Below are 27532 nucleotides of genomic sequence, written 5' to 3'. Positions count from 1 at the left end.
TCAGTAGAAAGCATAGGGCAGAACTTGGACTCTACGCCCCGACTTAGTAACTGGCAAACCCAGAAGAACACCACTGTTGCAATGACACTTCGTGGGAAACGAGTTGTGAGATTTCTTGGATGAGAATGGTATTTTAGATGATCCTCTCCCCTTCTTTTGCCCTTTGGTTTTTGGTGAGGAGCAGCAGAGATGAAGGGCATACATGATGACGGAAAATAATCCTTCAACAAAGGCACAGAATTCGAGCAGGGATATGCCTAGCCATCCGCCAGAAATACCTCCCAAATAACTGAATAGAAGCTCCGTCTAGAAAAAAAATTGGGATTCTTAGCAAAGTTCTTATATGAAGGGTATTCTGTAAAGATTGGTCATAATTTTTTTTACGGATGGGTAAGAAAAATTTGATTAATGCTGCATGTGTAACGGGATAAGTAAAAAACAGATAATGCATGCTTTACGATTATGACGTCACTACTGTAGCGTTGGCAGCTGTCCAAGTACACGTCATTTTACTTTTATTTACACCAAAAATGGTTGCAGCATTGCGAAAAATGCATTAAACTTTTGTATTTGTCTCGGAAAAACCATCAGCTAAAGCTTACGTGATGCTACAGAAAGCTTATGGGGAATTTATTCTTCCCTATAGCACAGTTAAAGGATGATTAAAATGTTTAATGAAGGAAGATAATGGATTTTAATGGAAGATGTGACCGATTCTCTAGTGGATACTTAACGGAAATGAACAGCTGCTGTGACAGTGAGAAAAAATAGCCAAAGCACATTAAGAGACCTATCCGAAATACTGAACGTTTTATTGGATGTCACTCACAGAAAAATTGCACAAGGCAAGTGTCTGAGTAATGTGAATTTTCTTTCCTCCTTACAATCCTAATTTAGACCAATGAGACCTTTTCTTTTGTCAAATTTGAAGAATCACCTCCGGGCTAAACGTTTTCTATCGTCAGAGATGATGGTTATAGCTGCGGAAGTGATTTTGAAGCGCCTGTCAAATAATGGCTTCCAGTGCGTGATTGGAGACTGGAAGAAAGGCGAAATACACCGCTAATAATCAGAATATTTTGAGAAAGATCATAAAAATTTGGAGAATAAGTATCCGTATTAATTTCCGATCATTCTATATTAAACAGTTTAAGAAATTGTTACTTTTAAAAGAAAAGTGACAGAAAACAGGAATTTTCGTTGAATTCTAATATTTCCTTTCGCTTCAAATGTTGAGTTGTCCACGAAAAGTCTTTGTAGATACGCCTATTGAATGGAAAGAAATATTTCAGATGAAACATTTTTTTACTTTTATATCATGAGCATTGGAAAAATTTATATCATTTTCTCATGTAATTAAAAGTCTAAAGTCTAGCCAAAAACTGGAAAATCGTGATAATAAGATAGAAAATTTATCTTGATTATTGATGCACTACAAGGTAGATTAAAAGTCAGAGTTGACTACATAGATTTACATATAGATCATTTTTCACCTGTCATATATAAAATATCTGTTTATTCATATGCGGACATTTTGACGCTCTAAATTACTACTTCTGTTATTTAAGAAATTGTTTCTTTTAGAAATAAAATTTTAAAAAATCCAAGATTTCTTTTAGAATTATAACATTTTTCAGTCTTTCCAAAGAGAAAACTCATTTTATGTGAAAAATATATGGGACGGTCTTCAAGAATGCGAACACACAATAGAATCATATACATTTTCAGGGTGTCCCAGGATTATTGGCAAGTAGGGGACATCACAAGGATTTATATTTGCATAGCAACTCACGGTCGGAAACATCTTCTGTCGGCGCTAGGCGCCATTGTTCACAAAAGCATTGGAGTAAACCGACTTGCATTGCCGAAATCATTTGAGCTGTCATCACCCGCAGAGGAATATGGAACGATTTACGAACACCGAGCTGGCAGATATGCACCTTATTTAAAGATTGGCAGAAGAAAATGCACGAGCAGCAGAAAGATTGTATCGCGAAAGATACCCAAAGACAAATGCACCGGACTGGCGGATGTTTACTAATTTGCATCACAATCTGTGTGAATGTGTGTCATTACAAGGTAATAGGAAAAGTGAGGGCGCGACACGAGTGACTCGAACTTCCAGCATGGAACAAAATCTGTTAGACATCGTACGAAGGAATCCGAGTACCGGCGTACCAGCTGTAGCTGCTGCAGTTGGAGGATCTCGGAGTAATGTTCATCGTGTTTTGCAACGTGAAGGCTTAGACACAAACCATCTTAAAAGAGAATAGTCACTGTTCCCCACATATCATCCTGCGCGTGTTCGTTTTGCACGGTGTTTTCTCGACCGACGTCTCCAAGAAGCACATTTCCTATCCTACATTTTATTTACGGATGAAGCGTACAACACGCGAGATGGTGTGTTCAGCCACCAGAATGATCATTTAGGGGCTAGAAAGAATCCATATGGCATGAGATCACATTTTACCCAATATCGCTTTTCGGTGCATGTTTGGACTGGTGTGGTTGGCGACTCTTAATCGAGCCCTGATTGCTGCCAGCACCTATAACATCTGCAGATTATCTCATCTTTTTGTAAGAGGTGCTACCAAGCTTACTTGACCCTGTACCTCAGAATGTCTGACGTGTTCGTGAGCATTTGATTCAGGTGTTTGGTCACCGATGGATTGGGCATGGTGGACCGGTTCCCTGGCCACCATACTCTCCTGATTTAAGAAGCATGGATTTCTTTCTTTCGGGTTCAACGAAAATTGATGTGTACGTAACACCTGTGGATTCCGAAATGGATCTGATTGCAAGACTCGTCTGTGCTGTTGCGGATATCCATAAAATCCAGGTGTATTTGAGTGAGTCCGCCAGTCCATGGTCTGACGGTGTAACGCATGCATCGCTAGCAATTGGAGAAACTTTGAACATCTTTTGTGAGATTTTCACATATCATCTGCCACAGCGCATGTAACATCATTGACCAATAAATGTTTCAGATGATCTCAATCTAACGTCTCATCGTTTCTTTTACCTGTCATACTACTTTCCAACCACGTTTCCGCCCATGGGTTGCTATGCAAATCTGAAATCTTGTGATGTCCCCTACCTCCACTTAAAGTTTGTCCGAATAATCCTGGACCCCCTCTGTGTGTGTGTGTGTGTGTGTGTGTAAGCTTGGTAGCACTTCTTTCAAAAAGATGAGATAATCTGCAGATGTTAGAGGTGCTGACAGCAAGTAAGGCTCGATTAGGAGGTCGCCAACCACACCAGTCCAAACATGCACTGAAAAGCGATGTTGGGCAGCATTTGGTCTCAAGCCATGGGGATTCTCGCTAGCCCATAAATACGCAGTGTGATGGCTTAACACACAATCTTGCGTGTAGTACGCCTCATCCATAAATAAAACGTAGGATAGGAAATGTGCTTCTCGGAGACATTGGTCGAGAAAACACCGTGCAAAACGCACACGCGCAGGATGATATGTGGGGAACAGTGACTATTCTCTTTTAAGATGGTTTATGTGTAAGCCTTCACGTTTCAAAACACGATGAACAATACTCCGCGATCCTCCACCTGCAGCAACTGGTACGCTGGTACTCAGATTCCTTCGAATGGTATCTAACACATTTTGTTCCATGTGAACATATTTTGTTCGAGTCACTCGTGGCCTGCCCTCACTTTGCCTATTACCTCGTAATGATACATATTCACACAAACTGTGATGCAGATTAGTAAACATCCGCCAGTCCGGTGCATCTTTCTGAGGGTATCTTTCGTGATACAATCCTTCTGCTGTTCGTGCATTTCCTTCTGTCAATCTGTAAATCAGGTGTATATATGCCAGCTAATGCTCATTTCTTCCACAGGATATCTACTACGAAATATCTTGAATTTTTTTAATTAAATATTGAACAATAGATATGGTTAGCAAACTAATGCAAAAATTGGTATATGTTATGATGTCAACGGCCTCACATCTTCGGTCATTATACACTTGAATCATTATTTTCAAAATATTACATCAATTACAAAATACAGTAATAAGTAACTCACCGTAAATTCTGGAGTGTGGTTGAACACAGTATGTTGCAGTGTCTGGTAATGGATACGAACATCAGACAACAGCATCCTGTAAATGTAAGACTTAAGTATCTAATACATTAATTTATACTCAAACAATTTCATCTCCGATCAGCTGGAACAAAGTTTGAAATTACATAGTCTTGTTTATCGAATTTATCAAAACACCCTGGCCACTCATATAAAACGTTTCTAGTGACTTTTAACTTTAAAAATTTACATTTGGAAACAGAAACAAATCTGTAAAAGACAAACCTATGGTTGAGACTCATAACACCCCAGTTGCGCATTTGTTGCACATTGTTTTCTACAATTAGTAAACATATTAATAATGTTTTGAAAGTACATGTAATACAGAAATGATCTAAAATTGTTTAGAATTAGAATATTTTAATACTGAGTCTATTAGATAATTTTTTTTTTTCATTTCACATTAAATTATGTTAATACGGGACAATCTTCTAAATTCGCTGTAGTACCCTTTGCCTTTAAATTGCAAATTAATAGTTGCAAATAATTATTTTTAGTGTTGTGGTTCAACTTAATTGATTCAAAATTTAGTTTCAAAAATTTAATTCTAAATTCATATCTATGAAGGGTTGAAAAGCAGTAATTAAGCTTACTTCTTGTTTTCACCCCTGCGCCGATGGTAAGAGTCCAAAACTTCACTTTTTCTTATCTGAAACACAACGAATTAACTGTACTAAGATTGCAACACTTAAATAAATTCATTGCCAAGAATTCTATCATTTCATTGCTTGACTTAACAAATGAAAATTGAATAATTTGTTTATCAAGATTTTTACATGTGTGAAAACACGTGATTTTTATGTTTCCTAAAATTGAGATTTAAGCAAGATTCTCATAAGGGAATATAAAATTTTCAGACTTCGTCAAAATTATACACAGTATCTTTTATAGAAAACAAAATGATGAAATAATGTCATTTTTTTTATTTATTTCAGAAAATATAATTATATCTTGACATCAATTTTGTGTAAGAAAATAATATTTACTCTGCACTTACCATTTTATGCTCAGAAGTTGGAGATGAATCAATGGTAACAGGGTATTGTGTGTCACTGTAATAAAACAATGGCATACAGAGTTTAATAATTTTTTGAAAATAAATATAGATTCTCTAGACGTTCAGACAATTTTATTGTTTTTTTAAAGCGGAACTTAATAATAAGGCAAAGGTAAGGTAAGTATAGTTGGGATAAAACTGTTTTTTCAATTAATTAAAAATTGAAAAAAACAGTTTGATTCCAACTATATTCTAGATAGTGGTTGACATTTTCAAGTGACAAAAAATATCTTTTTAAAATGACCCCGTCAAAGAAGTTCTTAGAAATAGAAGGTGCGACAAAAAAAAAAAAAAAAAAAAAAAAAAAAACTACAGTCAAAATAGAATATTAAATTACCATTAAATTCAATTAAAAATCTAATAATTATTTTTGTTTCATCTGTATTTAAACTAAACTGTAATTAAGTGATAGATTTCTAGAAAATAGCCTATTTTATTAGAATAAAGCTTTATGACACTGCATCATAAAATTAACATTCCAATGTATCAATGGTTACATTTCATATGTAATATATGCTTCAAAATTTGTCATAAGAATGTGTCATATCACTTAACGATTATATTTAGAAATATATTGCATGTGATATAATTTAACTAGTTAGCATTAAATTAGCACTAAATATGAATCAACGTTATCTACTACTTAACACAAAATAAACCTCTAGTAAAAATTCTGGCAGATGTCATATAATAGGAAAGGGTAATTAATCGTTAAATTCTGATCGAAAATCCGCCTTTAATTGAAAAATATTGACTTCATAACGTCTTGTGTCACTATCTGTATATTATCTCATTAATTTCAAAAGTCTCAACAAATTTAAAAGTTTACCTTTTTAATTTTCCAATACTAAAATATCCAGGTTAGGTATTTATATATAAACTTTCCTCTAAAAATTTTGTTTGTGATTCTTTAATTAGAAATTCTTTTTCTTAAAACCACGGCTACTATTGAAATTTTAATTTTTATTAAAAATGTATGGATTTATTTAACCTGTACTATACTCCTTTATTAAAATAATCAAGAATGCTTCGTCGTTTTTTTTTAAAGAATGCTGTAGCTTCGCATCGATTTCCTCTATAAAAAGAGATGTATATGAATTGAAAGTGTAAGAAAAATGATATTTTTATTTGAAAAAAGAATGTATCTTTTGTTATTTTTGTGTTTAGCCCAAATGTGTCAATCCCAAATCCCCCCTTCATGTATATATCCCAAAAGTAAAAAGAAGCTCACTTACTGGCAAGGAACGCTGCAAAGAGTTCGGCAGAAATTCTTGTAAGCCTCAGAAAGGCGGGCAGCACACATGCGATCACCTGAAAACATAAAATACACTCATTCGAATTCTCTCATTTTTGTATATATGTATGCCAAGAAATTTCAATTTAGGAGGAGAATTTCAGATTTTTGAGCTGCAAAAATTTATTTTTCTTTCTACTGAACTCTGTTTAACTAAAATACATTTATTTGTATGATTCTCTAAGCTTATTTAAATAACAATTTATTCCTGCAGATCTCAGTCAAAATTTGTGTGCTTCGTTTGTACCAGTATCTTTTCCGATTCAGATTCAATGCCTTTGATATATAAGCTTTAAAAAATTTCTAGAATTCGTTATCAGGAAAGTCAAATTGACCTATCGTATTTTAACATGTAAATGAAGCCACATTTTCCCAAAAATTAGGTCCCAAAAATACAAGATGTTGTTCCTCTTGGGGTTCTCAATCAAAATCTGTGTACTTCATTTGTATCAGTATCTTTTTCGATTTAGATTCAATGTCTTTGATATAAAGACATTTAAAAAATTCTAGAATTATCTATCAAGAAAGTTGTATTGACCTATCGTATTTCAGTATGTAAATGAAACCATATTTTCCCAAGAATTAGGTCCCAAAAATACAGGATGTTGTTCCTGGGACTCTCAATTGCACTTCGTTTGTACCAAGATCTTTTTCGATTTAGATTCAATACCTTTGATATAAAAGCTTTAAAAAAATTCTAGAATTCGTTATCAGGAAAGTAGAATTGATCTATCGTATTTTAACATGCAAATGAAACCATATTTTCCCAAAAATTAGTTCACAAAAATACAGTACATTGTCTTACACAAGGATAGTTTTAGAAATAAAAAACTATCGACAAATAGACATAAATAGAGATATAAATTAGCTAACAAATTATTGTAGTACAAATTCAAGCCTTTATTACATGCAACACCGCAATACAAAAAAAAAAATATTCCAGAAGCCTGCAATTAAGGAAGTTTACGGCTTGAAAGAAGAACTAGTTGAATGAAATGAAGAAAAAAATATATAAAGACCTTTAAAAAGTGCAGTATATGCAACAACATGGGTGGTTTCTGAGGATGATGCAACATATAATGAGAGGGACTCTGATGATGATAATAAACTAATTTATGCAAATGACTTTGATAAATAAGTTGTGAGTGAAAAAGAATTTATTGACTTCTGTAAAGAATAAAAAATATCTTTTTTATGTATGCCTTAAAATAAAAGAAATATAAAAAAACCTTTGATGACCTTTTCCCAAATTTTAAGACCAAAACGTAAGAGGGTTCTTTATACATGAGGGTTCCTTATACACGTTAAATTATGGAAATTTGTATTAAGTTTCTTTTCTAAAGAATGATTCAGTTTTTTGTTTTCGATTCTGAATAGTTAAAGTATTAAATTCTAACAAGTAAAATACATTCTTTGGTGGGATTAAAAGAATCTATGGATTCCTAATATTTACTCTTCTAGTTGAACAACTACGTACAACGACAACGCAGAAAATTGCTGCCAGATTATAAACTGTTTAAACGTTTCAAAAGAACCTTAACTTAAGCCAGTGATAGTTCGCCTAATGATAAACGTGAAGTCATGCAAAAACAATTTTTAAAAAACTGCCTTCATTAATCCAAAATTTTTGTATTTGTTGTCTGATATATTCTGAAATTTCATGTATTTTAACGGCATTAAATAAGCAGGGTTGATTGTGTGTTTAATGAGTTCATAAAAAACATACTTCAAAATATATTTATCTTTCTCTCTTTAGAACAACTATCTTATATAAATCGTTTATTTATATAAAAAAAATACAAAGAAGTTTTCAAAAAAAAAGGTATGCTAAGCAGGAAGTCGGTTGAATATTAAAGCTAAAAATTAGAGAAAAGTTTAAACAGTTTAAAAGGAAATAAAATAGTTTTATTAAACAGGAAATGAAACGGAAAACTCAATTTAAGAGGAAATAAACAGAGAAATAGGGCTAATTCCAATTTCCGATTTCCCTGTGATTGAGAAAAGACTGATTAAATCTCTGAAGCCCACAAACACCATTTTGCCCTATTTTACGTCAACTGTTTGATTTTGATAACGATGCTAAGCAATAGCGAGAAACAAGTCATAATTGCTCTTTTGACTAAGTGCTCTCTAGATTTGTGGAGCAATAATAAGTTTTTATAATTAAGTTTTTATTACAGGAAATCTGTAATTTCACGAGATCAATGAAATATCTGTAAGGAAATGTCAACAGATACTATGGAAAAGAATTTTTTGAAATTATTGCAAGGAGTGTTGTAGCTCCAGCCCAAATACACAAACAGCCACTGGCTTAAGATCTAGACGCAAATAATTTAATATGAATAATTATTAGCTCCTTATTTTGAAATTGCTCAGGACAATTTAGAAGCAAATCTCGCCACTTTAAAACAGGTTTCGTCCTCTTCACGTGTGTGCTAGATTATAATTATCAAAACAGATAAGCTTTTTCAAAAATCAATTATCAATATTTGTCAGAAATGCACAGTAATAATTGTTTTAAAAAGAAGAATTTTGCAGTTATTCACTAATGTGTATAGAAATATGTCTGCAAATAAATAATTTCTTTTGTCATTTACAACGATTTAAAGCAATATTGTTATTTATCATTACTTAAAATTAAAAATTATCTTTATTATACAATTATACCAATAAAAGAAACGAACACTCTTCAGCGTGTAGAGCTAACTTGTGTTATTTTTGTAATTATTAATTCAAAGTGAAATTTTATTAAAGCATATTTTATTTTATACTTGCATTAATTAAACGGTTTTTAATTCTTTTTATTTGAAATATCAAAACTGTATCTTTTATTTCAATCTAGGTCAGGTGTAAGAAATCCTTTACCTCGAGTGACTTGTTCTGAATCATAAGGGATGCGTTCGGAGTACAAAACAACGTTATCCGTCACGTAGTTATGGCCACACTCTCGTTTTTGGTGGTAAAGTAGACACTCTACAGTACACATCTATAGTGATAAATAAATATCAATTAAAACATAATTCAAATTAGTAAACTCATTTGATTAATTAAAATCACCTTTGAATTCATTATTTTTCTATGATGCTCCATTTTGAAATTACACAATAAAATTACTTTTAGGGACTGGCCTCACAAATTTGAATTATGGACAAAAGAGTCCTATAATGCTTCTATTGCAAAACGTAATTAAGTATTCAAACGTGAGGAACTCACTATGGAGGGAAAAGATTCAGATTAAATAGGAAATGTATGCAATAGCCTAGGGGCCCTATAACTTTGGAGAGTTTCAAGGTCTCGGAAATTTCAGGCAGTTTGTTGAATGTGATTTAGTTTTATGCTTTTATTTGATTAAAAAGAACTATGTATTCGAGCGTACTCAAAGCAAAATCAAGTAGCGTTTAAATTTTAGAAAATTATTCAAACGATTTTTCCCATGTTTTTATATTTATTTGCTTAGCTTCTGAATACCCCTCGTATATTAAAATCAATATGTAAGTTCGTGGATTTAGAAGCATGACACCAAATTCTGCGTTGCCTAAAAGTCCTTAGAAGGAATAATCCAACCTTGGAGGGAGATAAACTAAAAATGACTGACTTTATGATCTTCGCCGACCTTATATATATACAGTGGTGACCAAAATTGTGGACACTTTTGAAAATCGTTATGTTTTCTAACTTTGTATGCTTATAGAAAATGATACATTTCACAAAATGAAAACTCTTACATATTCTTTTAAAGAAAAATTAAGGCGGAATTCAATACAAAAAGCAAAATTCAAATACTTGTAATACAAAAAAGTTATTCTTACTTTAATCTGAATAACAAAGATAGTGATGAAGTGGATTGTAATTTCTAACTTTCGTGACAAATCACTGATATTATTCTGGGAACCAATCAAATGTTAACAACTGCTAGCAGAAGCTGTCATCATGTTTAAAGTTGTAACAAATCATTATTGTGCTTTTTTCTGTAGAAGGGAGATTGTTTTTTATGTTAGAAGAAATTTTGTTAAACTTTTTAATATATAGGAATTTTCGTAAATATTTCAAATATTTAGTCAAGAAGCAATGACATTAAATAAAAGAATAGATTGGACACCTAGAAGGAGAGCTATGTTTACTGTGTTACATAAATGTAGTCTTTCCTATGCTGATATTGCAAGACAGGTGGGTGGTTCAGTGACTACATCTGGAGTCCGAAAGTTTTGTTTACGATATAAGGAGAGAAATTGAATAAAATACAAAGCAGGAAATGACTGAAAAAGGTGCACCACATCTGTTGATGACAGAAGAATAAAAAGACTATGTCTCCAAGATAGAAGAATGTCATCAGTAGCCACCAGAAGTCAATTGAATGATGCTGGCATTTATGTCAGTTCAAGAACAATCAGGAGAAGATTATTAGATGTTAGACTATGGGGTAGAATTCAACAAAAAAATCTTTATCTCAATTTACAGCAGCGTATAAAAAGATTACAGTGGGCAAAGGAACGCATTAAATGGACAGATGATCAGTGGTTACAAGTTATACGGAGTGATGAAACAAAGATATTGTTATTCGGTAGTGATGGTGAAAATATGTAAGACATAGAATAGGCGAAGAGCTACATCCTGACTGCATTCAGGCAACTATGAAGAACTCGGTTAGTGTTATGATTTGGTCATGCATGTCAGCAGACGGTATTGGCATCCTTCATGTTATCGTTGGGACATTAAATGCACGAAAATACATTGACACTATTCTAGAGCCATAACTTACACCTTCCATCTGTGTTCACTTTCCCAACAAAGCATCATTTATTTTTCAGTAGGATTCAGCTCCTTGCTACACAGCAAAAATATCGAAAGAGTGCTTTAGTGCAAAGAGCACTGAACTGTTATCATGGCCAGGAAACAATCCTGACTTCAAAACTATTGAGAACTTATGGCACCGTTGGAAAACTCTTGTACATATGAAGCGTTCATCAAATAAAAGAGAATTAATTGAGGCTATAATGGTTTCCTGGCATCATTTTAACTCTATTGAAACAATTGGCATCAGGATGCCTGCGAAGAATGGAAGACATCAGGACCATCACACCCACTATTGGAAGACATCCCAAAGTTTTAGTGCATTATTCCTTGTCTTCTCTCCCATGCTCGATTGAGACATGCCCATTGTAGAAACTTCTGTGAGGGTCAGATTCATTGTTTCCGCAACTTTTGTTGAATCTGGGTACCTTTGTTTATAATCGAACTGTAGTTTTATAACGAAAACGTTGTCCTTATTTTCCTGTTATTGTATATCACGCTTAACGTATAAATTCGGAAAATAGCTCCAATCTGAAGAAAATAAAAACTATGGTTATTGAAAACTATGCAAGATTAAAAAAGAAAGAAAAAGATGGTTTCTTGGCTGAATTTTTTTAATCGACATATAATTCTACATTGATTATGTTTTCCATGAAATTTATTTCCGTATAATTGTTTCCCTTTAGCGTCGTTGTTATTTGCCAACAAATCTTATTAACTATATAATCTGATACACGTCGACGGCTTTAGAAAATCAATTAATATTTAAAATAGCAATATGAGATATCTACTAATTAAAAACCTATATTTTGAATCTATGAGTATTAGATTCATATTCATATGTGTTCTAATATATGAATGTATTCATATTTATATATTAGAGAATGTGAGTATTAGATTCAAATGAAACAGAATCGCATTTTTTCCGAGTAGCAGACAATTTTGACGCTTTCGCAGAAAATAGAACATTTTTTCTTTCAATAAATAAATCTTTCATGTAAATGTCCATAAATATTTCGCATAAATTTCAACGTGAGATTAAAAGTTTCATATTCTTTATTTAAGGTCTTCATGATATTTAAACAAACATCCTCAATGTGCGGAATAAATGGTTCATTAGATATACCTTAAAAATTTACTGACTAATTTTGACCAAAACATCAATTAGAAAAAAATTCTAGGGGGGAGGATCGCAGTCCGTTCTACACGTCTCCTTATTCAAAGAAAATGTATATTTATTATAAATCTTAAACAAGATATCTTTAATAATGACTAGAAATATTTATTAACTGAAAAGATAATTTTTAATTTTTGACTGCTTTTCGTTCATTATCTCTTAATATCTGACGTGACAATATTTAGTAATTTTTGTTTATTGTTTATATTCAAATTTTGTCCTTCTAATAAAAGAAATGATTATGTTTCGTCTGTGTATTGATGAAATTTTACCCTGGGTGAAAGTTCCATGCGATGCTCTGATTGGAATGGCAACTTCTTGAAGTTTGTGCAGTTGGATTCGAAGGGATCTGTTAGAAGATTAACTGTTACCTAGAAATAAAATTAATCAGTATATAATTGATCATACAAAATAATATAATTTTACTATACAAGCAAGTATTTCAAATTAAGATTTGTAGATTATTTTATTATTAATCGACTATTCTCTTAAACTTTATTTTCTCCTTTCTATATATTTCAGTGAAATGTATGTAAGCAGTATATCACTGCTTACAGTGATATATGTAACGTGACTGTCGTTTGTTAAGTACAATGGCCTTATGTTCAAAGTGGTCATAGATGTTTCACTACTACAATCTTTTTTTTTTCAGTTCATAAATTCATGGTTTTGGTTAATCTGTCAAAATTCCAGTAGTTCTTAGAAAAACTAAAATTTTAATATCGTTAGAGAAAATCAGTATATGCTGAAAGGTCAAACAAGCTTGATAATAGATATGACTCTTTATTTCACAAGAAAATACAAAACATAGGTGGTAAAATATAACTGAAGCGTATACCAGACAGCATTTGCAGAAGTCATCGACGTTTAAGCAAACAATAAATAGTTAATTAATAACAGCAGAATACAATGTCGCTCATATTGCAGTAGAGTCCTTTTCCAGCGATGCTCATACAAATACAGATGACACCACCATTAGTCAATATGATAGGACATGATTTAGCGAAAACGAAAATCAGGCGTATTAGTTAAACTGTGCACATAAAATGAAGTGGAAAAATTTAAAAACTATTCATATAAGTTAAGCAAAACTCGTTATATATATCCTTTCTAACTACTATGATCCTTGCATCTTCCCAGCTTCGTCCGAGTTCATTTATATCCCGCTGTTCCTGCATTAAGCTTAAAAAACCTTTCCCAAGCACCAAGTTTTGTCGATCACAGCATCTCGTGCTATATGCACCACAAAACATAATTTCGACCCTCAAACCCGACGACAGCGACAAAAGTCAGACGAAAAGAAAGTGATTGCTAAGCGGCCATTATAGTTTTGGAATGAAGCGAAGTTTGTTACGTATTTCAGTACAGGCGTAAAGGAAAGCTCACATATTGTAGGATTATATATTGTAGGAAGTTAAAGAAATTTCCTCGAGCTTTTGCATGAATCCCAGAATATAAGGAACGTGATACAGTTCCGTTGCATTAATCTACAGCAATTACAGTGGTTTTTATTTCTTCAATAATTTTTGTTAGAAATTTTTTTAATGAACTTGGTTGATAATATTCTTAGTAAAGAACCAAAGTTCTTGCTTTGTTCAAAATGTAAAATTAATAGAAAATAATTCATAGCCATACATATGTTTCATAATTATTGTCCAAAAATTTTATTAGATATTAGAAATCAACGAAAGACCTTCTCAACAGCTAAAGTGTAAGTGTGCTCCGCATAGACATGTACCCCGTGAGCTAGAACATGTGGCATGGTCATATCCTCGTGAAGCGTCACGATAAGGCCAGGAGTCTCGTCTTCATCTAGATATTCATCCTTCTCTAGATTCAAGACAAGTTCCATATCTGTAAATGAAATATATCATAAACAAATGCTTGGTACTGAAATGAAATATCTGCGGATTGATTTGAGTTCTGAACCAATCTAATTTTCAGGACAAAGAACTGTAATCAGTTCGAATTTTAGAAATTTTTTTCTCCATGGAAAAGTGAAAATGTTTTAAAATTTATATACACCAGAAAATAATTTATATACATCAAATATTTTCGAACATTTCGATATTCGATCAAACATTTCGATGACGTACGAATAAAGTTTATATACATCATCTTTAAAATATTTTAAAGTTTTACATCAGAAACTATTTTCCTTTTTTATGGTTAATGAATAAGAAAGGCTAAAATTTTTTGATTGATTTTAAGTTAATTTTTAACTTCAAATTGAAAACTTTTAAATTAAACTAATACATTTATTTTAATTTAATTTTCTACCCATTTTACATCAGTTCTTGTACTTACGTACAAAACATGAATCCCTTAAGTGCAATAAATAATCCCTTAATATCACTTAAGTATGGTTAAGTTACGCTAAAATATAATTCAACATTTACCTAAATGCATCATAAAGAAATTTGTAGGTTTGAAACCTAATGAAAATATTTTTGGTCGGTAAAAAGTTACAGCAAGAATATTTAATACACTAATATAAACATATTTGTGTGTGCGCGCGTGTGTGTGTGTCCTTTTTTTAGTGACATACCTTTTTTATCCTGCCATGCATCCGGTTCAGTGACGTAGAGCCTCTGTCTCACACCATCGCTAGAAAAAACGTAACAATTGCCTAAATGAGGATCGTATAGGAGGCTGAAGTACCTGTAGGTTGCGAAAAAGCTATTTTAAGTCGAATTTTTTGAATATTATAACATAGAATAAATTTTGACCACTTTATAAAAGAACACATACAGAAGTAATTCTACATTGAAATAATAATATGACTAAGATCAAATTAGACTGCTTCGCTAATCTGATAATTATAATTAAAGTTCCACTTTGAAATAGTGATAAAAGGAAAACTATTGGATCATATGTTATCAAACTTGGCAATAGTTTAGAAAGTCTTAGAAATTTCTTTTCTGTCAAAAAAGGTTCAAAACTCACCACCAGGGGGGAAATGGCGCTATATTCAATACTGTTAAGCAAAATATGTCATGAAGACATCAATTTCAAATGTGTTTAATCCTTTCTGAAACATGTTACAAAGCCTGTTGAATGTGTGTTATTTCAAAAGCACTGTTTATGGTGAAAATCTAAACAATTTGGTGGAACTGAAAGATGCGATATACCGACATGTGCTTAACATTCCTTCTGATATGCTAAGAGCTACTTTTGAGAATGCAGTAAGGCGATTTAACTTGCTTTTAGAAAATGGTGGACACCACATTGAACATGCTTTGTAACACGTTTCAGAAACAATGAAACACATTTTAAACCGATGTCTTCATGTCCTATTTTGCTTAACAATATTGCATAATGCGCCATTTCCCCTCCTGGTGCTGAGTTTTTGAACTTTTTTTTGGTGGAAAAGAAATTTCCACGACTTTCTTTAAACTATCACCAAGTTTGATAACATTTGGTTTAGTAGATTTCCTTTTATGACCATTTCTAAGTGAAAATTTAGTTATAACCATCCTGTATATTAAAATTGGTAAATAAAATAATTTTAAAAAATACAGATATAGTTTATTTAAAATAACCATGATTTATTACTGAACTTTCGTTAAAAGCACTTGCTCTAAATTTTTTATAAAGTCTTCATTGCTAAACACATGTGATACTTCAACTATCTTTCACAGTTCATTTGAAACGATACTCAACGAAGCGTTAACTCGCTCAATTTTATAAAACTTCATAAATACAAAAGAAAATTGTCTATACACTCATAGTTTCCATGTGTGATTAAATTTGATAAATTTAGAATCGGATTAAAAAGTTGCATCCATGTTAATTACATTAGCATCCCGTTGTGAAACAGGGACATAAAATCTACTTTAGGATGAATCTCGTATTTTTGAACCATGATCAAATGCCGAAGACGACTTCTAGCCCAGTACTTCCTCTTTAATCTTTCACAACATACCAAAGAGAAAGGATGTCTGACTCTCTACATCAAGTTTAACGTACACCAGACCCATGTGAACCAAAAATATTTTGTGGAATTCGAGATTCGAATATGGATCTATCTTGTCCATGTCTGAAGAAAAGATCTTACCATCCGCCGCATCACCTTTCAGTGAAAGTAATTCTATATATCAGATGCTTAAAAATTAATAAGCAATCAAGGCGAATATTTCAATGTAAGTTTTAAAGTAGATGGGGAAATATCGTCGTCGATTTCATAACATGTTCTTTCATTTTCTCATTCTAAAACCGAAATATTCGAGAATAATACGGCAACTATAAACATTTGTATTTTGGAATGTTACTTAATGGAAGAAATAAAAACTTACTTGAGACAGCTGGTAGTGTCTAGGATAGGGAGACCTGAAAATTCGCAACTGACCACCATGTCCTCCAACTGGTGACCGAGTTCAAATTTCCGTCCCTTGCGTTGATAGTCTAACGTAATGTTGAATATTTCCTCTTCTGTCAACTGCAAAATACAGTTTCGCAAACACTTTTGTGTTAAATGTATGAATAAATATTAAAGAAACACCCGTGTCACAAACTTGCGGGAAGAGTAGACGGCACAAAGACGATTCTGAATCATCTAGCATTGTACTGTGAGAAACGCATTCTTCATGGGAGTTATAAGGGAACTTGACATTACATGTGAAACCTAACGTCATTTTACTATAAGTATTTGAGTCGAAATTGCTGGAGACAACCTCAAAAGACATTACCTCATGCTCTCTCGCCTGGGCTTTAGGAAATACTTGACCTCTCCACGTCAAGTCCTGCCAATAAAAAAACATATTCCCCAATCTTTGTTCTCTCAAAATAGTAACAGCACAAAAGGAATTCCAGTCATTTTAGCAATGGATATATAAACGTTACACTTGACAGCACTGGAGCAGGCGTATCGGTCCATCTCATCGGCCCAATAGGTTATTGAATTTCGAATGCCTTGGCTTCTTCTGGAGTCATATGAAAACAAAAGGGTTTGATACCTCAGGTAAATCCGTTTAAGACCTTGTCGTTTGCATATTTATAGCTGTCTTGAATGTTCCAGAGAAGACAAGAATTTTCATGAATGTTAGGTTTCATGCTGTACTAGCATCAAGTCGTTTGTATAAAAATTTGGGGTCAAGATTTCAAGTACAATCTGTTCTATTCCTGATTTTTATAAAATAAATCAAAGGCTAAAAGTCTTTATAACATCTATATGTCGCTATTGTTATTTCCTGTCTCTTCCTTTTGTTTTTTATTTAATAAAGAAGGCATTTCCAACTCTACAATATTATAATAATTCCAAATCGCTATTGCACTTCTATCCTTTCTTTAAGTTTGTCGCATTGGTGTAAAATCACACTGCTCAGCAGCCAGCATCATATAATTATTTAGCAGCGTTAAATTATTTTATGTGCTTTCTATTCTTTAATTTTATTTTTATATTTTTTTTATTTTCTTTTAATTTTGAAAAAGCATGCATCAGAGAAATAAACATGAATAATTACGATAGTTTAACCAAAGCTACAGTATTTGCTTAGCTTGATTTAAGAAACAATGAATTTACCTCTATGCCATGCTCTCCACAACGTTTCGGGAATTCTCGACAAAAAACAGATCTTCGAATTCTAAAATGAAAATTTTAGCAAACAATCCTGAGTAATCACCACAATTAAAGGTATCTTTATTTGATAATGTTTGAGGATGAAATAAAAAGTGATATGCGTGGTTGAGAAAATTTAATTAGAACCAAAAGAATCAACTGAAAAAATTTCTTCACTAGAAATCTCTGAGTTTGTAAACGGTTTCCTTAATAGTTTTAAGTATGCCTTGGACTGCTTAACATTGTTGGGTGCATTTTCAATGATATACGATCTTTCTTTCTTCATATATAAAAGTTTCAATCAAAAAAGAATATTTTTAAAAAAAGAACAATTTCTACTTGAAATTATTGAATAAAATACTGAAAGTTTTCTTCGACCTCGATATTACAGAAAGAAAACAAACTTTTTTTTTATTCAATAAGATAGCTAGAAGATGTCTTAAAAGCAGAAAAAAGTATTTTTGTAGCTTTATTTTGTTGAACTTGCTACATCTACGCAGTGAAATATTTATAAAAATAAAATATTCAGAATTAAAATTTACCGAATAAAATGCTTAGTAACACTTTAAACGTTATAAAATATTAAAACAAATTTATTATACATTTGTGTGGAAGCAAATAAATATATTCATGAAAACGCTTTCCAGGAGAAAGTTGTTTTTTTATAACTCTGCCTCTTGTATTGGAAACATATATTCATCTCAAATTTTCATATAATCGTAATTTTCTAGTACTCCAAGCCAAATTTAAATGCATTTACGAAAATTTATAAATTAATTCAAAACTTAATTTACTTAGCATGCAGTTATGAATATGAACTTTACATCTTATAAAGTGTTCCGGAATGCGTGCATTTTAAATTTGCAGTTTTGGTTTCCTACCTCAGCATGTCCTTTTCAATATCAAAGAAAGAAAGTTTCTTAATTATAGTATAAATGTCAGTAACAAGTAAACATAAATAGGAGATATAAATTTGAGTGAAAAAATTTGGTTTTCCCATGAAGTAAAACTAGAAAGGGTTAACCTAGAAAGGGGGCCCTAGAAAGGGTTAACCCTTTCTAGGGCCGTGGGAAGTATGCTTCCCACCAAATTTATCAATATTTGTATGAAATTATGTAGGTTGGCGTAAGTTCTGACAATTTTTTTTAGAAAGACAGAAATTTAGATGCTTCAGTTCTTTATCTCACACAAAATGATGTATCTTGATTTGTTACTTAATTATTAATTAACCAAATTAATTAATTAATCAAATTAAATTTATCTAATAAGCTAAATGAATTTCTTTTCTTATTCTAATTTCAAGCCTAAAAATATTTTAACATAATATGACTAGAAAAAAATGGCCTTTTAAAGGGTTAATTCATTTACCACGTGAAGTCTCACCTGTTGACATTGCACAATGTGAGAGCAGGGAAATCTAAAATTTGGGGCTTTTCCACTTGAATGTTGACGACGGAAGGGTATTTGTAGTAGTACTCGAGTAGTGTAGTCGTTTGGTAAAACCAGCCGATGATGCCAACACCGAAGAGGGTCGTCCATAACAGGCGACGCCCTGTGGATCTCGCAAGAGCGATATGGCTGACTCCATTGACAGCAGAAACTGCAAATATCTGCTGGGAGTATTGCCACACACTGCGCACTCCGTTCTTTACCATCCGACGGCGACGATCCTTACTACTGCTCACGGTCATATCCTGAAATGTATCGGCTTCTTCTGGGAAAAAAATAAAGTCATTGTTAAAAAAATCTTCTTTATAAATTTTTGGTTGGTTTTGTTCTTCCAAATGGTGACATGAGGATCACATAAGTGACACCTACATAGTGAATGGACAAATAAACCTCATTTAATGAGCATTCACTGCAAATTAATCCATTTTTATTTTTATTTACAGAGGAAAATAATTTACCACTATCCTTTTAGAAAACAGGAATTAAATTTTTAAAACAGCAATAAGAATTAACATTATTAAAAGAAACTATTCTTTAATAAATTTATTTTTATGAATACCCTACACTACATAACAGCTACCTATAAACGTATATTTACAAGCGTTTGGAACCGAAAATATGCATCATTTATTTATTGTCGCGCTTTAATTTTATTTTCCTATTTATTATCCGGAGGGGAATTTCTATTCCCTATCTGTCAACGATTCAGCTCTCGGTGCAGCTCAAGTGCATATCAAATTCTTTGGAACTCTGTGCTTTAGTTAAATATTTTTTTATTTCAGTTTCAAATTTGTCATACTTTGTCAATAAATAAGTTGCTATTATTATTGCTTATATTAAATTAAAATATCTTCACGTTCCACGTAGATTTATTTATGTTCACAGACAATAAAAATTCCCATATTCGTTGATTATGGTACAATTTAACGTACTAAATCAGAAAGACAGAGATGTACATCTTAGTACAATCTCATATATTATTTGAAAGAATTAATTCTCAATAAATCTGTAAATATTTTACGTAAGAAGCAAGTTTTACTTTGGAAACGAAACGAAAAACTACTGGACATAAGGTATTTAGTATACGTTATGCTTTCGGTAACAAGATGATTAATTGAAAAATAGATGATTCGTTTCCCTTTTACCGTTCTAACTTTCATGATTAAAATTCTCCATCTTTTTAATTAATCTTTTTTGATCGATGAAATATTTCATTCCTACGTATTATGCATAATTTTCCTTTTAGAAGAAACTCTACATAACAGCATTACATAAAATTTGATTTTAGAATCCTTTTTCGTAATTCTTTCATTGGAAGAACCCAACTTCACCGAAATGTCCAATTATTTTCAGCATTTAAACCTTAGAATATTGAAAGCAGCTACAGCTTTGACTACTTCTAAATTATCGCGGAGAAGTAGTCATTGTTTTCTAAAAATATATGATTGAAACGCTTTCTTGCTAACAGATTTTCAAAATACAAGTGACATAAGCTTAGCGAAAATGGCCAGAAAAACCAAAAGTGACCCTGGTTCAATAAATACAAATCAATAGCTAACGACATCGAGAAAAATTTTAACCCAAAGTAAAAACACGAGTTATATTTTTTTATGATAAACTACTGCTAGAACCAAAACAAGTAATATATATATAAAAAAAATTAAGTCAATTCCTACTTTCACAAGAAGTGAACTCACCTTCACGTGAAAAATACTGAAATCCTTGCATTTTACCGATTGAGCTATTACCTGTTGATTTCAATTTTCATTACAAACTGCTAAAACTCTATTTAAAGTATTAAAAATTAAGTAAATTTAATAATTAATGAATTAATATTTGAAAAAACTGTATTAACATCAAGTGTCATCCACTACAAGTTTAAAAAAATGTATTTGAACTTGAGTGGATGAATAAAAAGTATTGTATTACCGTTTGGAAATTTGAACAAGATATATAAATATATATAGGGAGAGTGTGAACTAATAGTAGGAATTGAATTAGATTCTCAGAATAGTTTTTATGTTGAAGGAAACTTAAAATCCTCGCTTTGTCACAAAATCCAATTACAAAACCGTTATACTAGTCTGTATGAAGAAAATACTCTATATGACAAATAATAGGAAAATTTTGCTGTGAAAGAGCGTTAAATTCTATTTAAACAAAATTTTTTGCTAGATTTATGTGTTTTTCAAAAAACTTGGATGTCTGTATTGTTTCATACAATAAAATAATGTTTGGTAAAAGTAGCGGACCAAGGAATGCTTATTGATTTATAATTTTTATAAAAAGCTTTACAAATAATTTTGATTCTTTTATTTCTTAATGTGCACAATTTTTTGCTATATAGTTAATTTTTAAGTAATATCCGAATTTTTAATGCGATATGAATTATTTTACTAATCCAAGTAAGAAAAATTTCTCATTTACACTTCATTTAATCACAGTTCCGATTCATTTGTAATCACTGCAATGATAAAATATTTCGTTTGTGTGATGCAAAAGAATAGTAGAACTTGTGCTCACATTGTAGGTTTACTGCAGCTTAATTACTTTTGGTAGGAAAATTTGGCGAGCATCTAGAGGGACTATAGAGAATGCATATTTCTCGTTTTCATAAGAGATTGATTGTCGAAAGTTATTTCTCATAAAACAATCATCTTTTTCCTACGGTAAAAGTGACATTTACCCTTTAAGAACGCGAGAAATATCTTAGAAATTTTTTAGAAATCAAATAAGAAAATATTTTAAATTGAGATCTAAAGAAACCTCCAGTTTAATGTATTATTTTCAATATTCTTCTGAAACTCGGTATTAATCGTTCCCTTCAGTGGAACAATAATTAGAACCACCAGCATTTTTCACGGAAGCTTCCTTGCGTTATCAAGGGCACAGAGTATCATTCTGATTCTGACATTGACTGATTACCTCATTTATTTCAATGCGCTAAATATTATAAAGTTCATAATGTGGTAACCATTTTAATGCTTGAGCACAAATAGCACTAGTTAATCGGTAAGCGCAAATACGACTGAGAGCATTTGAGACAATACAAATGATGCAAAACTTTCATCTCCCTTTTCAAAAATTTGCAATTTTCTGCCCCGTTAGTTTATTTATTTTTCGTTTCTCTTGGAAATGAAAACCTTTCCAAGAAATCAGAGAGAATAACGTAACGTTCCGGAATTTTCAGAAAAAGGATGCTAGAAAATTAGAACGTCTGGAAACATTACCATAGCTTTACTGGACTGTTCTATTTCAAATTTCCTTCTACCTCAACATCATTCTCGAATTCTTCTAACTAAGAACATCCATGTTTTTTCTCCTACCGCTATTTTGTTTATTTCTCGAAAGCGTAAAGTTCTCTCATTGAAAGGTAAAACTGAAATTTTAAAAGAATTTGGCAAGAGCACAGTATTAATTATGGTAGAATTGGCAAAAAAAAGGACAAAAAGTAAATTATCTATGGAAAATAAAAAATAGAAGACATGGCAGCAGCTTGCAGGAACGCTGCTTCGAAAAAATTGGGTCTTCAAGAACTTTCTGAAGTAGAGAACTTTGTGAATAAATTTTTAACCCAGTGATATGAATCAAATATGTTTGTGAATGAGCCCATGTATATATAAAAAGAGAAATAGAAAGAAAGCATTGAAACAGGTAAAAAAAAAATCTTTTTTTCAACTAGATGGCTTCATGATTTCAAAATGTTACATAGAATTTCAAGTCGAGTGGTAAGCAGAGAATCTAAAGATATGCCAACTGAAAATGTTGATGAAAGGTTCAAAACTTTTCAAAATTGATGGATTCCTGCTAAAGAGCGTTTACAGAGCTGATGATAATGTCACCTATTATCAACAGCTTCACAATTAACGATGACAGATGCTACAGTGAGAAGAATTCTAACAATTGCTACACTTTTTTGCCATTTTGTGTCAACATTGGAAGTGATGACTCCTCTAAATAGAGAGAAGTCACGGAAGTCGACATATTTTTAAAATATTAAAACATTACTAATAAGTTTTGAAGCATATAAAAAGGCATTTTTTAGGCATGTTTAACTGCTAACACTCTTACTGGGTAATTAAAAAAATGGATAATAATATTAAAAAAAGAAATTTTAAAGAAACTGACTTTTTGCAAAATGTTAAAATATGTCCACCCTCTTCTCCACAAATTGCAAGAGCGAACTACAGCCCTCAGATCTGAAATTATAAGAAAAAAGTGTTCTACAAAAAAGATTTACTTCAACTTATACTTCAAAGCATCAAAATAGGGAATGTCAATGGGACGATAAATGTACTTCAAGCAATAATATTATCTCCAAACATTAATATTGAGTTAAATTAAATATGAAATAATAAAAAATTATTTCATTAAAAGAGGTTTCCAGATCTCAAGCGAGAGAAATGTGACAGCATTGATGTAAGTGATGTCGACGAAAGACAGTACGAATCTGAGATCATGGATGAAGACTAATGGAATCTCCTGAGAATAGATATCACTTTCGAGGAGTATGAAAACGCGATACCGATTTCATGATTGCAGAATAATTGTAATTGTGAAATGCTTAAAAAACAAATTGTCTAGAGATAATTTAAGCGACAATGAGGTAGAATGTGAGGAAGTTATTCCACCTTTCTTTAATCTCCCTAGGGGCGGGCACCTCGAAATGAGGATAAGAAGTTTTCGGCATGGTGGTTGGTTCTCGTCACCCTGAAGGGTACACGAAAAAGTGGGGATTTGGCTCTTCCCATCGATGACGGGACGTACTTCCTTAGGGAAGGGTTGTACCATGGCCGGTGATGGCCTTTAGTACTCAACCACAGTTCCCGCCAGTGTTTCTGTTGATGTGGTCCGGTCATTCAGTTTTTTATCCATGTGCCTTGGAGGCGGGTCGGAGAGTCGGTGAAATGACTTCCACCTTTCTTTAAAAACACAATGGGGTCCATTGAAACAATTTGCACTTTTTTGTTTGTCAAAACACGAGAGAAAGGCGTTCAACAAACCTCATTCAATTTGATCTGCTGTACTTAATAACCACAAATACCAGCATGTCAGACGACAATAAAAATATTTTTTATTGAATGCCTACTTGCACGGACATTAATCGCTTAAAGAAAAAAAAATACATTATAAGCACTCAGGAAATACAATATATATATATATATATATATATATATATATATATATATATATGATTTTTCTAAATTTTGTGATAAATGTTAAAATTTAAAATTTTGTTTTTGTTTTTAATATTATGTGGCAATATACTACAACTCTCGTAAAGTCTTTTTAAATGTTACTTTTAACTGAATATGTATTCGTAGCATTAAATTTGTAATAACTAAAATTGGTTTATTAAAATTTTGATAAAACGTCTTTTTATTATGTATTATTTTATATCATTCCCTTGAAAAATGTATAAATAACGCCTTATTGTATTTAGAGTTATATAAATAATTTGTAAGCAAAGATAAAAATATAAATATACTTACTAAAAATCGTATTTCCTTAGAGGTGAATAAACTTTTTATTTATTTATTTATTTATTTAAATGTCATATCTTTATCAGAAGTATTTAATGTTTGATTGTGCAATTTCTGGTATTGAAAACTTTCAGTAATTATTTGTGTAAACACATATACATGCAGAAAGCCATTCAGATTGTAAACTTTTCTCTGTAAATAAAACAGTTTTATTCCCTTTCTTCAACAGAAATGTGAAAATTTTGAAAGAACAGAATTTTGCATAAACTGCACACCTTAGAGTTCAATATGTAACTTTATTCATCTTCAAAATTTTATTTTTATTTTAGAATTTTAGTACAAAAAATGTGAGACACTCTAACTTGTACAACGAAAATAATCGTCAACTTTCCACATGAAATAAAATTGAATTATTTATGAATTCGCGATTACTCACCTCAAAGACACTGAAATAATATTAAAACCATTTATAACATTTGAGAGGTAAATATATAAAGGGGCAATGAAGCCAAACTGTTGTCAAAATTTCAGAACTATAAAACGAAATATTATGCCTAAAATAACTATATCAAAACATTGACAGATATAAAAAGTTGTTAATTCTTTTCGGTTCTTTAGGTTTCTGCCATTACAGCCGCGTATTTACAGCCGCGACTTATTCTTAAATTCTGATTTGCAAAAATATAAATGCTTAAACAGTTCCATTATTAATAAAATCCGATATTATGCTCATTACAGTCAGAATTTATTTATTGAGTACAGTACACATGATAAATTTTAGCAGCATCATTTTCTTACATGATTATTTAATATGTATAGATATTTCCAAAAAAAATTATGAAAATTTTATAAAAATTCCTTTAATATGAAATTTTGTTTTAAAAAAGTGCTTTAATTATGTCACTAGTCACCGTATCATTTTCTTACGTGATTATTAGATAAATATAGATATTTAAAAAAAATGGCGAAAATTTTATAAAAATTCCTTTAATAAGAAATATTCGGTAAAAAAAAGTGCTGTAATTATGTCATTAGTCAACTTACAAAAGCGGGAATCTTTTGGTCTCCTTTATATTGATTAGGATGTGTAGCTGGTCTTCATTTATTTTTCTCCTTTTTTCTAAAGAATAATAATAGATTTATGCATAATTTCACATACCTTGACTTGAATATAAAAGCAATATAAAAAAAAACATTATCTAAAATTAATTTTTAAATTTCCGCTCTAATTTTGTACAATGAGTTGTACACTCATAGTCTTGAAGTTTCAGTGATTTTAGGTTGGCATATTTTTACATTTTTATAAAGTGAACGCAAGACACTTGCTCAACCGTATCATGTTTTTAAATATATGCTAAAGAAGAGGTGTTTTTTACATTATATGCATTTTTGTAGCTAATTTATTTATTTAGAAAAAATTTAAACTTACTTTTCCAAATCTATATTTTAAAAGGAAGAAACGTAGAAAAATAAAAGAACTCTTACTTACAAAAGAAAATCAGAGAATCTTGATTCATTTCTCTCATGACAACTTGATTTGAACGTTTAATAACATTTTAAATCAACCTATGAAAGGAGTTGATTGAATTCTACTAGAAACCAGAAAAAAAAATTATGATGAGACCATAAATCTAGGTTTTATAAATCAACTTATAAACAGATTTGATTGAAGTCAACTAGAAACCAGAAGAAAAAAAGTCTGATTTTATGATGAGACCATGAATCTAGGTTTTATAAAAATTGCTATACGAAAAGGTTCCTTTAAGTAAACATTCCTTAAAGCTTATGCAAAGAAATCTACTCATTCGCTAGATAGAAGTCGTGATTTGCAGTCTATTGGGAAAAAAAAAAAAAAAAAAAAAAAAAAAAAAAAAAAAAGAGGGAGCGGGAGACTGTTAACTTTAAAATCGAACCTAGCGTGCTGCAGTTCCATTAGTGAATATGCTGATTTTAAACGGAATACGTAAATTCATAAAACAAATAAAGTAGGATATATTGAATATATTTTCGAACCCTGAAAAAGCAAAACGAAATGCAAATGTTCTAATAACAAAAATATAAAAAAATAGTTAGGGACAAATTCTAGTTACTTTTTCTCATCGAAGAATTTGTTATTTTTATTATTTCTTCCTATTTAAGTATTTGGGAAATAAATCTTTTCAGCTTAGAATTATTGAAATCCAAAGTCCAATATTCATAAAAAGTTACTTGTTCCGTGATTATCCAGTGAAATTTTGACCAACAGATATTCTATAACATTTGCGTATTTGTATCTGTTTATACTTTTAGCTAAAAAAGCATTAAAGATTTGCTTACTACCAGATTTCACATTCATTTATAATTCTTTATTATATAAAAAATAGTTTATTTCATAATTTATTACATTTGGTACCGTAATATAAGAAAACCCTTAACAAAGATTTTATTCTAATCTTAAATAAATAAAAAATATAAATTATAAATATATTTGTTAGCTTGTTATCAGAATCCAAATAATGAATTCTTCCTCACTGCAGTAAACGCATTTCAAATGGGGCCAATTGTTCAACATTGCATAGCAAACACTATTGCGTATGTCCTCAAGCCTCGAAATACACGTTGTTTTAATCTTTCCCTTCTATTA

The 27532-nt window shown here is 31.3% G+C and overlaps 1 protein-coding gene across 1 annotated transcript; it reads right to left on the bottom strand.

Moving 5' to 3' along the window:
• Positions 1–26493, bottom strand: LOC129959708 (acid-sensing ion channel 1A-like). Its single transcript, XM_056072597.1, has 15 exons — positions 26399–26493; positions 25954–26029; positions 23555–23625; positions 19361–19691; positions 17942–18002; positions 16716–16858; positions 14969–15027; positions 14114–14274; positions 12693–12791; positions 9318–9438; positions 6394–6469; positions 5099–5153; positions 4695–4750; positions 4045–4120; positions 1–306 (listed from the first exon to the last, which is right to left on the bottom strand). The coding sequence occupies exons 4-15, from the start codon at positions 19666–19668 to the stop codon at positions 1–3; spliced, it is 1521 nt and encodes a 506-aa protein (XP_055928572.1). The 5' UTR covers positions 19669–19691; positions 23555–23625; positions 25954–26029; positions 26399–26493.
• Positions 26494–27532: the final 1039 nt, after the last annotated feature.

This window comes from Argiope bruennichi, chromosome X2 (assembly GCF_947563725.1).
Source record: "Argiope bruennichi chromosome X2, qqArgBrue1.1, whole genome shotgun sequence".
Classification (NCBI taxonomy): Eukaryota; Metazoa; Arthropoda; class Arachnida; order Araneae; family Araneidae; genus Argiope; species Argiope bruennichi.
The sequence above is the reverse complement of the archived record's forward strand: the minus strand, read 5'-3'. Positions and strand labels throughout refer to the sequence as shown.